The sequence below is a fragment of the Lytechinus variegatus genome, chromosome 11 (assembly GCF_018143015.1).
Source record: "Lytechinus variegatus isolate NC3 chromosome 11, Lvar_3.0, whole genome shotgun sequence".
NCBI lineage: Eukaryota > Metazoa > Echinodermata > Echinoidea > Temnopleuroida > Toxopneustidae > Lytechinus > Lytechinus variegatus.
In genome coordinates, this window is record NC_054750.1 from 19,928,088 (window position 1) to 19,946,734 (window position 18,647).

Consider the following 18,647-nt stretch of genomic DNA (forward strand, 5'->3'; position numbering starts at 1 on the left):
ATATCTTGTTAAATCTTCAAAAATATCAGAAATGAGCATGAACTTGATGACGGATGCTTACATCTACCAAAACTTACCACCACTTTAACATATATATTACTTCTACAAAATATTATACAATCTGTATATCTGTATACATTGGCACTATATCTGCAATTCATGCAAAATTTGTTACTATTTCATATTAGGCACATTAATACGTTTACACTTATTAATATTATATTAACTTCTCTTACAATATAATCTACATACATGTATTTATTCTTCTGTGTCTAAATAAAATTCTATGATTAATAAATTTACTCCAAAATAAAGATCCATAAAAAAGGAGACTATATTCAAATACACATTTGGTACAAGAAATATTTGTTTAAATGATCTTCTATCCTGGATGGGGTAAGTTTCACAAATCTGCTTTTAAGTTGTGAACAACTTTATGAATAACTGAAATATCAAGTGCCAAATTGTTTAAAAAAACCCAGATTTTATTGTAAAAAGAAACATGCATTTCAAATCATTATATTTGAAATAAGAGAAGTCCTGGGGGAGTTTCATGAAAGGACTTGTTGGACGTTTTATCCCACAAGTCCCATTTTATCCGACAGTTACCATAGGAACAGTGCCTCTCAGCCAATCAAAATCATGGAAAGATGTCAGATCTGACAATTTGTCAGATGAAAATATTGATGAAATGCTCCCCTGAACACATTGCCTAAGGATGTTTTACATATATTGAATTTCAATTTTACTAAAAACTTTTTAGACACTCATTCGTTAGGCTTCAATTTTGTCAATATTTTACCAGGGGCTTCTACATGTAGGAAACCACCCTTGGTGTCTTTTACAAAATATTATCAGAAATGATAAGAATAGTGATAACAATTAAATGAATTACATGGCAAGTTATGTTTTATTTTTCCCCTGAATTAAAGAGTACCTTTTCTCCTTCACAAGGGTATGGCTCAATACTCTACATGATAATATAATAATAATAATAGCCAATTTTTATAAAGCGCTTTTCCCAGAATGGCCCAAAGCGCGTTACAGCATATTATTACCCCGGTCATTGGATTCATTTCAATCAAGCACGAAAAGTGCACAATTTCCTCTCCCTGGGGAGCATTCCTTGCATTCATCGCAGCCACATTATGGCGCTGGCAAACTCAAGCATACAATATCTTTCGCATCCTACCGGGTACCAATTTAGCACCTGGGTCGAGAGTGGCAAAGTGTGGATTAACGCCTTGCCAAAGGACGCTAGACGCGGTGGGATTCGAACACACGACCCTCTGTTTACAAGGCCAGATCCAGAACCACTACACCATGGCTCTTCCGTGGTGTACATATATAACTGTACAACTTTGAACATACACTGTATATTAAGAATATAACCCAAATTACACATACAGTAATAACAAAATATTTAACCAGTATTTCACCAATTATTATTATTATTATTATTTATCATTACTAGTACAACTTTTAACATACACTGTATATCAAGAATATAACCACAATTACACATACATGTAGTACTTTGTAAAATATACATATTCATACATTACCAGATATTAAAATATTTCCCCTCAAAGACTGTAGGTAGGTGTGCATCATGATATAATAGAAGATGAATACACTTTACAGATGGAACAGTTAGAACAAAAATATATTGAGATACATATTTACATGTACAGGTGCATAATACAAAAGGGGGGGGGGGTGTAATGACATAGACTACATTCAGACAATCGGTTTGATAAATAAAAACAAGCTAGGAAAAATGAAAGTTGGATAGGACCCTTGTAAAAAAAAGGGTTCTGAAATCTATAATAAAGAAGTGATGGCAATTGTGGCATAATTGAATACTTTGAACATTCCCCCACAAAAGGTGGTTTCAAACCGCCTCGATCATAAGAATCCCTGTTAAATTACGAGAACTTTTTTAGGTAAAAAATACCCATAAATTATTCCTGCATTCACACCGCCCCGAAGCATACCCTTTGGGATAAGTTCCTGAAGTTACAACCATGCACAGTATGGTCTCATAAGCAGGCAAGGCGCGAGTTTCAAAATCACTAGCCCAGTAGCCACCCACGACGCCGCACCTGACGACACGCTGGGCTAAAAGTTCCCGTTAATTGCTTTCACATTGCCAAAATACCTGCGACCTTGGAAAAATCCCTGTGAAAGTTCTCGTAATTTCGCCAAGTACCTACTATTTAGCGGGTATTTTCTTTTGGGGAAATTATGCGCAGTTTGCTTTCACATTACCAAAATACCTAGTATTTTCTGATCGGGGTAAATTTCCCGATCAGAGAATACCTGGAACTGACGAACTTCGAGTTGGTCTGAAACCACCTGAAGAGAATTAAACAGCCATGAAAACTCCATGTTCATTCAAGGTTGAAAAGGAATTGAAATTGAATATGTCATAGATTCATTTTGTTTAAAAAAAATAAGACTGCATGCCCACTTCAATGGCAATACAACAGAACTAAGAACTTTGCTGAATTTGAACAAAATATGAAATGTCAAGGCAATAAATTACTAGTACTACAAAATTCAAATGGTTTTCGAGTTTCAGAATCGAGTTGAAACCATTCTACTGTATAACATGATATGCTGTAGATTAATCAGCAGAAAGTCCCCTCATCAGTCCACCGTAAACAGTAGTCACAAAAAACAAGTACATGTAAATCTTATTAAACCAAACAAATTGAATGGTAAATCAAACCATGGACCTACATGATCAAACATACATTTGATAATACTGATTATGAAAATAACTTATTGAAAATAGCAATGTTAACAATAATACTGTAGTACAAACTGACAAGACCAAAATAAAAACCTTGATAAATTGAGGAATGGAAGAAATATCCCATAATTAAAACCCAAACTGTACATGTACGTACTACACAATAAGAGAAAACAAAAATTAGAACACATGTATTGAAGTAAAATGATACAGATAGACAACTTCAGAACAAAAATCAAAATGTGTTATAATTAAAAACAGGAATGTGCCTCAAAACCTGTCCATTTGATTTGAAGATGAAGCATCCTTCAGCATGATATTGCTTTCTTGTTTTTGTTTTTTTTTCCTTTTAGGAGTAAACATCTCAAAACCGTCAAAATCCACAGCCCTGGATACCCTGTGGAATGGCCTTGATCCCCCCTCTCAATGGCCCTGGAGATTTTTCACACACAGTAAAATCAATATCATTTATGATAGATTATAACTTTTTGTACATGATTGGCCATCAGAGATTTACAGAATTTCCATGCTACATGTACATGTAATTATACAATTGACTGCATCTTTTGAGTTACGTATCGGGCCATATGATGAGCCACAAGATCATCTCCAGCCAAATTAAATAGGAGCTTCAAGAACAATTATATGGGCCTAAGCAATAAAACAGTCACATGGCAATACATTCAGTTCTCTTCAAAATTTTTTCAAATATATCACATTAATACATATTTTCCATATAATCAAACACATGTACATGCAATGTTCTGATAGCACCAGGTATATTTCAAGTTCATGTCTATTTCATTCAATATCACTTCATACAAGGTAATTAATATAGGCATGAGTAATATCACAAAAACCCTACAATACACTTTATCTATTGAGTTTACTCCATATTAAAAAAGGAAAGGCGTTAATTACAATCTTTGTACATTGTATATCTATGACTGACATTTTGCATGTACATGTAGCAGATGGATTGAATCTATTTCAAAATGGGCTTGAAAAATTCACGAAGCATCTACTCATAATCAATCAAGATTACAATTTCCCTAAGGTTTCTTAATTTGTACTGCATATTTCAAAGACAGACTTGCTGTGCAGCATTTCATATAATGAAGTGGTTTATCAGTCATTTCCACTGACCGATTTGCTCTCAGCGAGTCTAAAGGCCACCGCACACCTTACGACTGTTCGCGACCCGATTTTGGAACAAATCGCATTTTGCTCATTTTCTGAAAATGTGAATGGAACATATCATTTTATTTGAGGTTAAAATTAATTGAAAGAATATTAATATAGCCATTTTGAAAGGTTGCAAGCCTTTATTTTAGAGTAAAGGCCAAATTAGTTTCAAATCGTAGCCAATTGTATGACTGCTATGACGTCATTACGACTAGATATTAAATTTTAAGAAGGATGATAGCATAATCACATATTTGAACATAGGTATTTGTACGATGATTTCGAACATTACACAGTAAGATATTCCAAGTCTCAATATAAGCTTCAAATTCTACTACATTTTATTCTGAAATCGGGTTGCTGCCAATCGTAAGGTGTGCGGTCACCTTAATAGATGCAATGATCTGCAGTAGGCTATAACATTTGCCTGCTAAAATCACTGACTGTTTGTTTCATTAAACTCTCCAAAGAAATCCGCATCACCCATGGTCCTGTTGCATAAGAGTTACAATTATCTAACTTTGCCATTCATTGTTACCATGGTTACAATGCTCAACAGCCAATCAGAATCAAGGGTTCCATGGATATAACCATTGGATGACAAAGTTATCATAATAGCAATGCTTATGCAATGGGAATTTACCTGACATTGTAACATAAAGATTAGTAATTGATCTTGGAGTTGATTTTATCATTTACTGCACTTAGTCACCAAAGCAATCAGTCATAAAATAGAATCAATCATATATCAATGCAGTCCCTGAATTATATGCTGCAATGCCCTGCGCTTTGTAACATAAATTACAAGGGGGGCCCCATGATCAAACAAGATTTGCAATAGATCATAATTGTTGAGATCAATATCAGATCAATTGCTTAGCTTTATGTTATGGGGCCTAGGCCACTGCTTCAAAATGTCAGTGACCTTAATGAGTTTACCTAAATATTCGAGATTTCAAAATATACAATAAATATACTCAATCAGGTATGAGAATTCAACAAAGGAAAAGAAAATGGCATGTGAAGATTACCCTGTAATGCAAATGTCCCATATTCTATAGGATGCCAGCAGGAAGTTAAAAAATGAATTAAAAAGTATTGACAGATATCAATTATAAACTGATATGAAAAAGAGAAAAACAAATAACTTATATAAAGATGTTGCAGGTGAGCTCAACAGCCAGAGCAAACTTTAAATCAAGCTGGAAAATAATGTTGGAAAATCAGAATTTTATCTCATTTTATCCCTAATCATGTTTCACCTGCAATCATTACAGTTGCTTCTAACCAGAAGGTACTGAAGAAATGTGGAGCTCAGTCAGTATGCTTCAGCTGCTCACACAAATTACCTGACTCTGTAAAGTACAGCTCAACGTAATAGTCCTGTCACTACTCACATGGTAGGAAATGTCTGCAGCTACTCTTTAATTCCCATGTCAAGCCTGATGTAAAACAAACGCTTTAGCTGCGACTGGAAAAGTCTGCAGCTACTCTTTTAAATTCACATGCCCCATGTCAAAGGCATGCTTCAGCTGTCCACACAGAGTACCTGACCCTGTACAGCACAGCTCACACCGGCTCACGCGATTGGAACTGCCTGCAGCTACTCCTTCAATTCCCAAACTCCACGTATGGACACACTTCGGTTGTTGATATACCAGCTCTGTGCAGTACGGCTTAGCATAACAATCCTGTCAACACCCACGCTCGTGAGCGGATCTGGGGCCCGTTGCAGAAAGAGTTGCGTTTAAATGCAAGTCAAAAATTCAATCGCAAGTCCCAAATGCGCGCTGTTGATTGGTTGAAAATCAAGTTACGCATGATTTTTAGAGTTGCGATTGCTTGCAACTCTTTCTGCAACGGGCCCCCAGTCAGATTAAACAACGGTTTTGGGGTGGCCAACCATCATGCAAACAATATGGCCCCTGAAATGGTGTTGCATCCAATCCAGCTGGATCCCCCACAGGTCACGACTCACATGATTGGAAACGTCTGGATCACATAAGGCCACTCCTCCTTCTCCCAGACTCCGTTGGGTCTGACGTTGGGCGGACTTTCCTTCCAGTCCCACTGGGTGACCTTCTGGTCCCACTCAGTGCCGTAGTTGGCCTCGATGTAAGGCAGGGTAGGGCAAGGGATCCGTACAAGGAGACCCACCAGCTCTGTCCAGCAGAGATTGAATTGATGAAAGACATACCTACAAAAACAAGTATAATGGCATTAATTTGAAATAATGACCTCTGTGACTTTTCACCTTGTAAACTAGAAATTCAATCAGATCCCTCAATTTAAGTTATAATAAAGAAACTCTTCACTAAATCATAATAAATTGAATAGTGATGACTTCAAGATGTAAGAAAGTTGGTTCAGTAAACAATGATTTCATGAGAAAGTTTGTAAAAGCAAAGTTAACTGTAACTATATCATTGTGGATCTAGATCTGGTACAGTTGCATTCACTGAACTTTGTGAAATCATGAAATCTAAGCTGAAAACTGATCACACTAAAGATCATCAACTAAGATATGCACAAAGATATCATGACTGTAAAATCACTGGATTCCTAAAGGCCTGGTCCCACTGGCCGACAGACGCAAAACGTACTCATAAAGGACACAGTGGACGAGCACAAATTTCGAGGGTGCCTCCATTCGTTTTCATCCGCTCCAGAAATTGACAAAATATGTGACAAATGTGTGAAAACATAACGGGAAAATAACTTAGTAGTATAACTTGGTAGTATTTAGCGGGGATGTTAAACGGACGTTCATCAAAAGCCTAGCAGATGGAAGTGGATGGCAGCTCCGAATGGGTTACTCAGGATTTGAATACTTTATATACGAGATGCATACGCTTACATCCTTTCTATTTCCATGCTACTAAAGATGTATAGACATTCCATGTACCACATCTTTCCTCCCGCTTTCCATTGTTCAGCTAGAATGTATGTAATACGTATGCAATGAGTATGTAATGGAGACAGAGCATTTTCCAATGGATGGAAAAATTTGTGTATGTTTTACATCCACTTTGCTCCATAAGTGCAGTGGGACTGGGCCTTATGTAACATACTGCGAATGAAGTGCACATCACATTTTAGTGAAAATAAGAAAAATGTCAAATCCAAATGTCCTGTTTTACATCCAAGTTTGACAACATTTTCAATGTCACATGAATACTTGTTTGAATTTTCTATTATCATTATATTATTGGGGTGGGATTGACCTTTTGATCCTATCACTTTCCTATGGGAATGAAGTGCATAACTCAGATGTACTCTTCAGCACAATTTTACTTACTGATATTTTTCTCCAGTATGGGCATCTGTCCCACCATTCCATATAAAATCTTCATCGTCGTAGAAGAAAAATATGTCCAACTTGATGCTATCTCTGGCAAATGACAGCTCAAAGCTATCCTCTACCTACGAAATATAAATCAACAAAAGATTTTAATTTTTTTTTGTATAGAAGAAGCAGGAGTACTTAGAGCAATTTAAGTTTCACTTGACTTGAGCTAATCATTATACACTCTAAAATGGCAACGTGGTGAAAACAACAAAATCACTGTACAGAAATGCAAATTGAAAATTTCTACTCAAATTTTACGATTATCATTCATGTTAACACCATGTTATACGTAGTTTGCTGTGCAAAACCTTCACTTGAGTAAAGTGATCTGAATATAATTACTTTTTAATGAAGACCCTCTCACTTAGGAATTTAAACAGCAAGTTTTATATGTGCTAGTCTTGTGAGAAGACCCACTTTCTGATCAAAGTTCAAATCAGGGTCTGTGCCTGCAGACTATGTTAAATAATAATAATAATGCTCAATTCTTGTATAGCACATCACACATAACATAGCATGTCCCTATGCGCTTAAAGAAGAAATAGTGTTATTCATATTGGACCATTAGTTCAAAGTTGGTATTTTATGCATTGAATAGATATGTTTTAAGGGATCTCCTGAACCTACATAAATCACTTTGATATCTCATTGAATTAGGTAAAGCATTCCAAAGGACAGCAGAGGCATGAGTAAAAGCATACTCACCATATGACTTTGTGAAGACAGAGGGAACAATGAATAATGATTTTGAGCTTGATCTAAGATTTCGGGATGGCTGGTAATATGATACTAAATCGAGTAAATAGGACGTGGCAATTTTATAAAAACAGTTGTGTGCAAAAACTAGAAGCTTGAATACAATCCGGGAACGGACAGGGAGCCAATGTAATTCTCTGAGAAATCATCCATATTGAACTTTGTTTTTCCCAATATGAAAACGAAAAGAAAATGAATGATGGCTGCAAATTTCAGGATCAAATGCATTTTAATCATGACTATGATGTAGATGAATACACGAGGATAATTTGTACCTTTCCAAACTGATGAAGAAGTTGAAGACCTTGACTTTCCATTGCTGGTATCACCTTGTCGTTATAATCCCTGATACGCATACCCAAGTCTACATCCACACTGTGGGCTATGATATTGCACTCTCGAAACCAACCTACAAGATGACAAAATGGGTAATGATGTTAAAGGCAGACCTGCCAACCTCTGGAAATGAAAAACTGTATTCTGTGATTAAAAAAATGTATTTTTCTCAAAAAAAGTGTAAGTGTATTTCATAATAAAATGCTTGACGCACTCGCTCATCACGGCGCTCAAGCTGCATGCAAGCTAAAATGCGCACTGCTTTTGCAGATGAAAAAAAAACCCATTGAAACGTGTATATCTCACCCTGGTTTTAACAAAATGATGGAAAAAAAAAGTTACCTGAAATTACTTTGATCTAACAACAATATTTGTGTATGTTTTATGAAATAGAGATATATAGAGATAATTTTTCTCAATAAATTACAATTTTGTATAAAAAACATATTTCTTAAAGAAAAAATGTACTGCTATATTTTGGTTGCAAAAAACATACTAAATATGCCTAAAACGTACTGGTTAGCAGGTCTGTAAAGGGGTAAAATGGCAAGGGGCACAGAGCCCTTTTGCCTTAAAATGTTCAAAAGAACCCTGGAAACTCAAAAAGGAGCCCTGAAAAATCCCCATTCATTGCATTGTAAAATCTTATCATAAGTGTCAGATTTAGTGATTTGGTGGTGATATTTTTTTTTTTATTGAGGCAGTAAGTTGTGAAAAGAAAATTTGCCTGCAATGTTAGCATGCCTAGTTTGCTGCCATAATCATCCAAATGTTTATGAATCAAAATAGTGATAATTTTGGTCAAAATTAGGAAATAATAATAATAATACTTGCTCATATAGCGCTTAATACTTACTTCATCAGAAGTCTCTAAGCGCTCTACATATATATGCAGCATAAATACCCTAGCTTTAGCAGTGCAGCTGCTATACGCGCTGCGTTTCAAGGAATAAATTCCTGCCATGTACCTATTTACCTCACCTAGGTTGAGTGCAGCACATTCTGAATCAATTTCTTGCTGAAGGAAATTACGCCATGGTTGGGATTCGAACCCACGACCCTCTGTTTCAGAGTTCGGAGACTAATCCACTGGGCCACAACGCTCCAGGAAAGAACCAGGATGTCCCAGAGGTATTAACTTAGCTTTATTGGTAAACTTTGTTCTTGTTATGTTCTGAATATTTTCTAACTTGCAATTGGAAACTAATTTCCCTTTTTATGATTGCAAAATGCAAAGACAATTAATTGGTCTTTCATCTTGTACCTTCAAAACTAGACAAATCTAATGAATAAACAAATAATAAATCAAAATTGTTCAAATTTATACCATTTCCCATGAAATCAAGATGATTGGGAGGTCTGCTGGTATGAATAAAATTTAGGGTGCCTAAGAAGACAACGGTAATAACATCTTATGGATTTGTGTGAGAAGTGACACAGTAACTGAGAAATTAGTCACATGGAATATCTACCAAGAGAGAACAAGAGAAAAGGGGTAAGGGCCCAAATTTACAAAGCTGGTTTCAATCGAACCATTGTACAAAAGCATGGACTATTCAGATTCTTTGTTCATAATTATACTTTATTTCGTCATTAATAATCATACACTAAGAAAAGTCCAATTATAACTCCACACTTTTGGCAAAGGGGACTAAATTCATGATTGAATGGTTTGTACAATGGTACAATTGAGACCACCTTTGTGAATTTGGGCCAAGGAGTTCTTAAAGGGTATTTCATCTCACTGAACACGACCGAGATAAAATATATTGCCGTTTCTGATAAACATGTAGCATGGATCTCAAGAATACCTCCCCTGTATTTTAGTGTAACAAGAAATGATATGAAAAATTTATTCAAAATTCAAAGTTAATGCATGCAAACCAGTAAACAGTAAACCAGTGAAGCATTGTGGCCCAGTGGATTAGTCTTCGGACTTTGAAACAGAGGGTCGTGGGTTCGAATCCCAGCCATGGAGTAATTTCCTTCAGCAAGAAACTGATCCACAATGTGCTGCACTCAACCCAGGTGAGGTAAATGGGTACCGGTAGGAAGTAATTCCTTAAGAAGCTGTGTGCGCTATGAACGCCTAGCTTAGCCTGGTAATACAGGAGCACCTTGAGCACCTAACAAGGTGGATATGTGCGCAATAAATATCCTATATTATTAAACATATACCATGAATGTAGACTTGAAATCATTATTCATATGAAAGAAAGAACATGAACCATCATTTCCACAATACTAGAATGTAATCAACTTACCTAAACAAGTTCCACTGCTGATCCAGAAAGGAACTCCTATTCCATCTAAGGCCATCATCCCCCTCTCAAGGATCGCTCTGGCTCTGCTTCTAAAATCAGCAGCTTTGGGAGTATCATCCACACCGTTCTCTGCCAGGAACTCCCTAGCTTGCTGGTAATTGCACTCTAAAAAAGTAGAATTTGGCACCTGTTGCAGTAGTTTCATCGGATGCTTGGGGACCGTTAGTGGTACACCATCTATCTTGATGTCTGCGAATTCCATTCTGAAAATGGTAGAAGATGAAAAGAGGCTTCATGAAAGTGATCATGTTCCTTGATACAACTTTTTAGTTCTATTCAGCAAGTAAAGCCATAAATACATGTAATAATAATAGGTAGCATTTATGAGGCACTGATATATAGTTTCCTATTCAATGGTGCAAGTTACCCTAGCTTAGCTCCAGCTGCTAATGGCACTTGGTGCATTCAAGGAATAAATCCTGCTGGGTACCCATTCATATCACCTGGGTTGAGTGCAGTACAGTGTGGATCAATTTCATTGTGAAGGAAAATACGCCATAGATGGGATTTGAACCCACAACCCTCCATTTCAAAGCCGAGAGTTGGAACCACCAGACCACAATGCTCCACATCGAACATGATATCATGTCATCCATGACTGGTTGCTTTAAATGGATTACATTTACTTGGTCTACTAGCAGTTGGGCTACTTTTCAAATAGTCTAACACCACTTAGGCTAAACCAATTTGGTCTACCTTCAATTAGGTCTAGTTGCTATTTGGTCTACACTACAATGGTCTAATACCCACTTAGTCCAATTCCCAATTAGTGTATTGCATAGCTGGCCTAACTTCCACTTTATCTTCTCAATTTCTCCTTTAGAATGCATTCCTTGTAATGAATTACATATAAGCCATATACCAGATAAGAAAACATTAAAAACTTTATTCAATTAGAATTGGAATGTCTGGGCCCCAGTGCATACAAGTTACTATTATGGTAGCTTTGCCCTCCAATGGCAACTACCATGGTGACGATGATCAACAGCCAATCAAAATCAAGGATTCCATGCAAGATACAATTGCATGGCAAAGTTACCATAATGGGATCTTTGATGCAACGGGGCCCTGGTGGGGAAACCTTAGAAGGGCCTTGTGTTTATTCTAACATAATGACAAAAGAGAGTGTCTCCCACTTACTTTTGAAAAGCACCCTCTCGCTCACCACCGAACCGCAGACTCTTGACTGGAAACCAGAGAAACTGCCCATCATGACCCGGCTCCCACTCCCCTTCCGAGGCGGTACCGTGCCAGAGGTACGACCCCGCCCTCTCATAGAAGACCACCAGATGGATGAGGTGTGCTTGGTACTGGAAGAAGTAATGCTGAGGAATGACGCTGGGTGGGACCAGTTCGTTGACAGAGAGGAGTCTGGGATCGCTGCCCTTGGAGAGGGATGACCTGAAGCCACTTCTCCACATGGCATCCAGGAAATTCTGTGATTGACAAAACATTTCATTCAAAAGTTTCGATCTATAATAAAAGGTTTCGATCTATAATGTTTTGTCATGAATAAAGTGTAATATATTAAGAGTTCCACATAAAAATGGGTTTTTTAAATTCTATTTGAGAAATTATAATCTGCATTTAACTCTAGAAAAAAACGAGTCAAGAAAGAAGAGTATTTTCTTTATTTTCCTGAAAGTTTTCAACTACATGAACATATTTTTCATAAGGTGATATAGACAATAGACTGTTATTTCATGGATGTGAAGATGTGAAATGCAAATTTTCAGTAAATTTAAACGGGGGGGGGGGGTAATGGTCAAACATTTGTTATGAAAGAAAACCATTTATGTTTGAAATTTTGACTCAGCCCGAGTTCATACCTGTGTGATCCACTGAGCAGAGATGACACCAAACGTAGTGGAATCTGTACCCTTGCACAGGAACCGGCATCGCCCCTTGGAGGGTCTTGTACCCGTCCTGTGAGCCCATACTGACTCCAAGATGGCCGGCTCGAGCAGGAACAGGGGTACTTTGTACTCCTTGGCTATACTGGTGAATGCTTCGACCGTGATCTGTATTGGTAAATCAATGGTGGTTTTAATTTGTATAATAGCTTTCGTGACTAATGCTCAGCATCAACAGAAATATTGATGGGGGAGGAGGGAGGGGTAATCAAACTGACCCCAGCCTCTTTAGACTTACATTGTAAGAGATTGTAGTAGATGGGGGCTACACATCATGATTCAAAATATCAAGGTCATCAATGTGAGGTTTTCAAACTCTTGATTTTAATCAATTCCTAATGATGTACACATTTCTATATTAAGTTATTTTTTTATTTCATTTTCGTTTGAAATCTAGCCCCCTCTCTAGTTTATATTTTCCTTGAAAAGGTGCCTTTTGAGCATGTACAGTAGCTTACAAATTGAGTGATTGGATATAGGAAAGCTATCTTTCAGACAGATTATTTATTGACATTTTCAAACCCTGTCATACTTGAGAAATATTTTTTTAATTTAAAAAAATGCAAACATTCTAATTTTGATCGGGTTCACAATCAAAATTATTTTTTTACATAAAATCGTACCATTAAACACATTTTCTATTTTATATCCTCCATATCATAACTGTGTTAGGGTATACACACTCAAATACACTCAAGTATTGAGTTAGAATTGTGAAATAATAGGCTTTAAGAGAAAAAGAATTACGAGAAGGAAAATGAAGCTTGTAAGATGTAACTTACGTAGTCAAGAGGCGGAGTCCAGTCATCAGATCTTTTCTGATGGAAAAAGGGAGGAAAATGCAATTAAATTTTATTACGACAGTAGAACACAATTCTTTCATTCTAAAAAGACAATATAGACAGGATTTGGTAACCTTGGTAATCTCATCATGCACATGAAATGAAAAATACACAAATGACAAATTAAGGAGTCTCACAAGACATACTACATAGTACATAGAGCCTTTAGGTTATTCAGGATTTCAAATTTGAAGAAAATCTTCCTCTATGATTAATTTCAAGAATATATATATATATATATATATATATGGCATTATGCTACAAGGTACGGTCAACTACTGTGAAAGGGAATTCAACTCATGCTCATGTTCTACTACAAATACTCTACTTGATTTGTCATAAGTATTTAAATGCTTCAAAAGAGCACTTGACAAACACAAGGAATCAATTATCAAGACAATACAATGGAATCAACTACAAGAGGACTATTATGATTGTAGCTTTTTGAATATACAGAGGGTAGTTCATGACTACTAGAAGGAAAATGAGTTGATATCAAATTTGGTGCTGACCTTTGCAGTTTTGGTGTTGGTGTTCAATAATTTTTTACATCAGCACCATAATAAGCTCGGGTCCCAACACATATCTCACAAGGTGTTAAGAGCACTTTTATGACTGATCATTTTTATAGAGGGACATCAAATGTTGAAGCAAGAGACGACAATCTGAATTTTTCTTCCAACTCAAACATCAACATTAACACTGAATTTGATATCATCCAAGACATATCAATAGTGCATTGGTGAATGGCACCGTGTCTTGAGCTATCATGGGGAGTGGGTTTTGATTCACAATTAAACCCAAGATTCTGTGTCAAGTCAATTGATACAACAATCTTATCCTGCAAAACTCTGTGTGCAATAAACAGAGCACTGTGTAAAGTCTATTTGAAACAAACTTGATTCTACTCTGTGTGATGGATAACACCTGTTCCTTATACCCTTTCATAAACCCAATTATGCGGCGAATAGCAGCATAATTTGGTCGTAAAATCGGAGGAGGACCAGAGTTATCCGCATTATTTTGATGCTGCAATTATCCACATAATAGCAGCATCGGGACCGGATTTTGACTTTATGAACGCATTTCGAAAGTAATGCGGATAATTGCCATGGAGCGGTCACATGGTCACCCTTTTCCAACGCAACCGCATCAGAGGGGGTGTGTGCAGTTGCCATGACGATTATCCTTCTTTTTCAGGACAGGCGCTCTAAAAATAGTGCGGATTATTTTCGGAGTTTATGAACGCAATTTTTATTGAATTATCCACATTACTTTTAGGCGGCTAAATGGAGGATAGGTTTATGAAAGGGGTATTAGTAAAACATTAGTTTCAAATTCCCCATACAGCCCATGGATGCATAAATTTCAACTCTCTTCAGGCATGAATCCTGTCAAATCTTTGCACAGTGTACTACCAGTTTTGAAAATCAATTGTATGATCCAACTTTCCTGACAAAAAGTTAATTGTAAAAATAGCAGAAACAATAATTATATTTACAATTGGTGAAGATTTGAGGAAAATCCATCAAAGAATAAAAAAGTTATTAGAATTTTAATTACCGGTAATTGATTTGTAACTTCATATGCAAGCAGCTTTCTTACACTGTCAAGCTAAAATATAAATGAAATGTTATTTTCTCAGAAAATTGAAAATTGTATATTCAGTAAATCAATACTCAAATCAATTCACACACGCTCCTAAGGAGATATAACAAAATAAGTCATCATGAACCATAAAAAAATGAAATTTATGCATTTTATATTACATAACATATGGGGCAGCTGCTCGTTTATGTCACAAAACAAAAAGTTGAAATTCTCTAACTTTCTCTATACCTTTTAATGGATTTTCTTCAGACGTTCACCAATATTTTCAATGATTATTTTCTGCTAATTTTTACAACAGAGTTTTCGTCGTCAGGATGAATTTCCCCTTTAAGTTTGCAATAAACTTTTATTACCTTTTCGTTTCTCTCCTCGTCGGAATCCTCTTCATTCATCCAAGCCGATTTGAAAACGTAAATTTGAAACACAACAAAGATTGCACCAAAGGCCATTAGAATCTGAAGAATCTGGGACTGGAGTTTCCCCATGGTTTTCTGAAATGAAGAAAATTCAAACAATGATATTATGAATTTCACTGATGCATATAAAAATAAGGTAAGCCAATTAGCCAAATATCTAGAGAGTTGTTGGCAGAAACTAATCAATTCATTAATTCATTCAAATACCTGGATATCAAAGACAAATCCTTAGCTTATAGTTGATAATTTTATAACCACTTACATCACTGATGCCACACACACTTAAAGAATTTATTAGGAAGAAAACAGACAAAGGTTCAATTTTTCTTCAGGTTTTGGTAGAATCGTTGAATGAAATACAAATGATGTCACAGAGTCTGCAAAAGCAGTGATTCCATCCTTGCAAATATAAACACAGCCCAAAAAAGGACTTTTCAAGGTGATTATGTTCAATGACAATGACATATTGATTAAAAAAAGAAACATCATCTTACATCGACCTGTTGACAAAGATGAATGCCTTGCATAAGAGGCTTGGAAATCAGATAACCACTGCATTGCTATCAATCTGAACTTGACACATTATACTTTGTGACCTGCGATACGTTATTGATACAAACAAATGCCAGGATCAGGGTGATAAGATGTCCCAGATTTCAAGTGACAGCTCCATATTCCAGCAAATGTGTCCCACGTCCCGTGCAATGCTTCCCGCGATGTCATTTTGTCCAATTTTTTGAACACATTTATGTTCTCACATTTATGTAAAATGTGAGAACATTCAAGCATTACATTTTTTTCATTTGCATAGTAGGAAACTGGCGAGGGTCACTCCATGCCAATTCACCCAATGAATGTGCAATTTTGCACCCGACCCTCTCAGAATTTGTTGTAATTTGTTACACAAAAGTGATATTTTAATGATTTTTCAAAGTGTGTAATATGTACAGCATTGGCATACAATAGTCCTACCTGTAGATTCCCCACAGGCAGGATGGTTGCAGTGAACAAGTGGGTAGGACTATGTATGCCAATGCCATACATACATAGCACACACTTAAAAAAAATCATTAAAATATCACTTTTGTGACCAAAATTACTAATTTCCATACAGTTGCAATTTATTTTTCATTGGTAAAACTTGGGAATATTTTTTCTATTCACCAGAGCACTCAAAAACTTGAATTTTGGGCATATTTTATGTGTACGCCCTCTAGAGGTGGAAAGTAATATGGCAAGAAAATTTTCATTTTTCAATCTCTACTTTTAATTAAGAAAAAATAATTCAAAGAATTAAACTTACATAAGACCCAAGTTATATAATGAATAGCTGTAATAAAAACTGATAGTGTAAGAAAATCAAACATTTGTCCCATAGAAAATGAGAAAATAAGCCAGACATTGCCACCCTTATTTTGCCACACATGGAGATGAAACTGAGAACAAGGGGCCGATTGCATGAAAGGGTCTTTGCAAGGACCGTCTTTCGTGTCGCCCATCTTTTATGATGCGCCATGTGAAACGCATTTTAAATAAATCATCTGCAAACATATTTCATTCGTCCGTTAAAATAAACAAAATATTTGTTTATAAAATGATGTGATATATCATGAAATTGAATAAAATTTGATTTAAAAGCAAGCTAACGAATCTTATTCTTTATCATAAATTTAAGAAACACCCCCGCTTATCGCGTATCATAAAAGATGGGCGACACGAAAGACGGTCCTTGGAATTAAAGACCCTTTCGTGCAATCGGCCCAAGGTTTTTAATTATCATGACCTTGTTCATTGAATGAGTGGGTACAATGAGCATGTGAGGTGTTGTACTGTCCAATGAAAATAGGACTACGTCTACGACAATCATTGTCGTAGGCCTATTTTTGTCGAACGGTGTACACAGTTCAGTAGAGGCGCACGGCCAATATTGGAGACTGTCTCCAATGTGGGAAATTATCTCCAATATCAGAGACTTTTGTAAAGAATTTGGGTATCCAATTTCAGAGACAGTCTCCAGTTTTGGAGACTAATTTCCTTTGTTTACATTTGCGGCAAAAGGATTACCTTGGCGGCAAATAAAAATGTGATAAGCAGATGCAGATTCCTCATGACAAATTACCCCTTTTCACCGTCTACTTTAAAAATTCACCGTCTACTTTTGTTTTGATAAGGATTTTTGTTGTCAATCACACACAAAACAAATGGGCTTCTGACCTCAGTGAGACAAAATTTTGGGTGGAAAAAATCATGCTTTTGTTGGTGTTGTTTCTTTTGTCCTTTTGCAAAGCAAGTCTCCAATGTGGGAGATTGTCTCCCCTATTATTGGAGAGTCTCCCATATTGGCCGTGCGCCTCTACTGACAGTTTTTTGTCACAACAGGTTGTGTGTCCGGACGATCAATTTTAGAAAGTCATTTCATTTGGAAAAATTTACAAGCGACGTTTCAAATTCAATTTTTAATACAAAATTTATCAACTGTTACGGATCAAAATAGAAGCTGATTATAACTAATGAATTCATAATTAGTGCAATCCAAAGACAATAAAGAAGGACAATATAAAAGTGTCCGGACACCCGCACCCGGCCCCCCTTACTGTTGCAGCCGAACACAGTGTCGAGGTCCCCGGCGCGCCGGCCGGCGCGCCGTGGGCAAACCGACCCCCATCCATGACCATGCCATGGCCCATTCTTGAACAGTGTCTGTGCGGCGGTACCGAGCCGAAAAAGCGCACTTGCGGTCCATTACCAATTATCCAGTCCGTTGCTCGACTCCTTGAGTAGGAAAACCACTATATTTTATTATCTCTATGTTGGTTCAGTTGGTTCAGCACAGCTGACAAAATGCAATAATCATTTCAAAATTCACGCCCAACCTCGGGAAGAAAAAAAAGGAACCCATGGGCGCTGCCATTTTCTCGTCTTAACAAATGTTTGTTTCATATTTTGTGTAATAAAGACTATTTTTTCTCATATCGTTTACCGAAAATTCACACTATATTCTTCAAACAATAATTAAAATTTTTATGTCCATTTTTAACAAGCTTGTAAATTAAAAATATTTAATTTGATAGTACATTGGAAAGTTTTATGAATATACTCCGAGGCGACTGCCTACATGTAAAATCGGCCACGCGACAACGATCCCAAATTCGGTGCC

General features: G+C 36.5%; 1 protein-coding gene across 1 annotated transcript; it reads right to left on the reverse strand.

Annotated features, from left to right (window-relative positions):
• Positions 1–5,783: 5,783 nt before the first annotated feature.
• On the reverse strand, positions 5,784–18,392 carry LOC121424530 (fukutin-like). Its single transcript, XM_041620246.1, has 9 exons — positions 18,237–18,392; positions 15,428–15,565; positions 13,404–13,439; positions 12,538–12,729; positions 11,849–12,144; positions 10,649–10,911; positions 8,324–8,457; positions 7,242–7,366; positions 5,784–6,140 (listed from the first exon to the last, which is right to left on the reverse strand). The coding sequence occupies exons 2-9, from the start codon at positions 15,557–15,559 to the stop codon at positions 5,918–5,920; spliced, it is 1,401 nt and encodes a 466-aa protein (XP_041476180.1). The 5' UTR covers positions 15,560–15,565; positions 18,237–18,392; the 3' UTR covers positions 5,784–5,917.
• Positions 18,393–18,647: the final 255 nt, after the last annotated feature.

What these genes read in the sequence shown, in the direction of transcription:
- LOC121424530 (XM_041620246.1), bottom strand. Translation starts at nt 15,559, where the DNA reads ATGGGGAAACTCCAGTCCCAGATTCTTCAGATTCTAATGGCCTTTGGT. An exon ending in ACGAGGAGAGAAACGAAAAG is followed by an intron (nt 13,440 to 15,427) that starts GTAATAAAAGTT and finishes TTTTTCCATCAG; the next exon opens with AAAAGATCTGATGACTGGAC. An exon ending in GGACTCCGCCTCTTGACTAC is followed by an intron (nt 12,730 to 13,403) that starts GTAAGTTACATC and finishes TTACCAATACAG; the next exon opens with ATCACGGTCGAAGCATTCAC.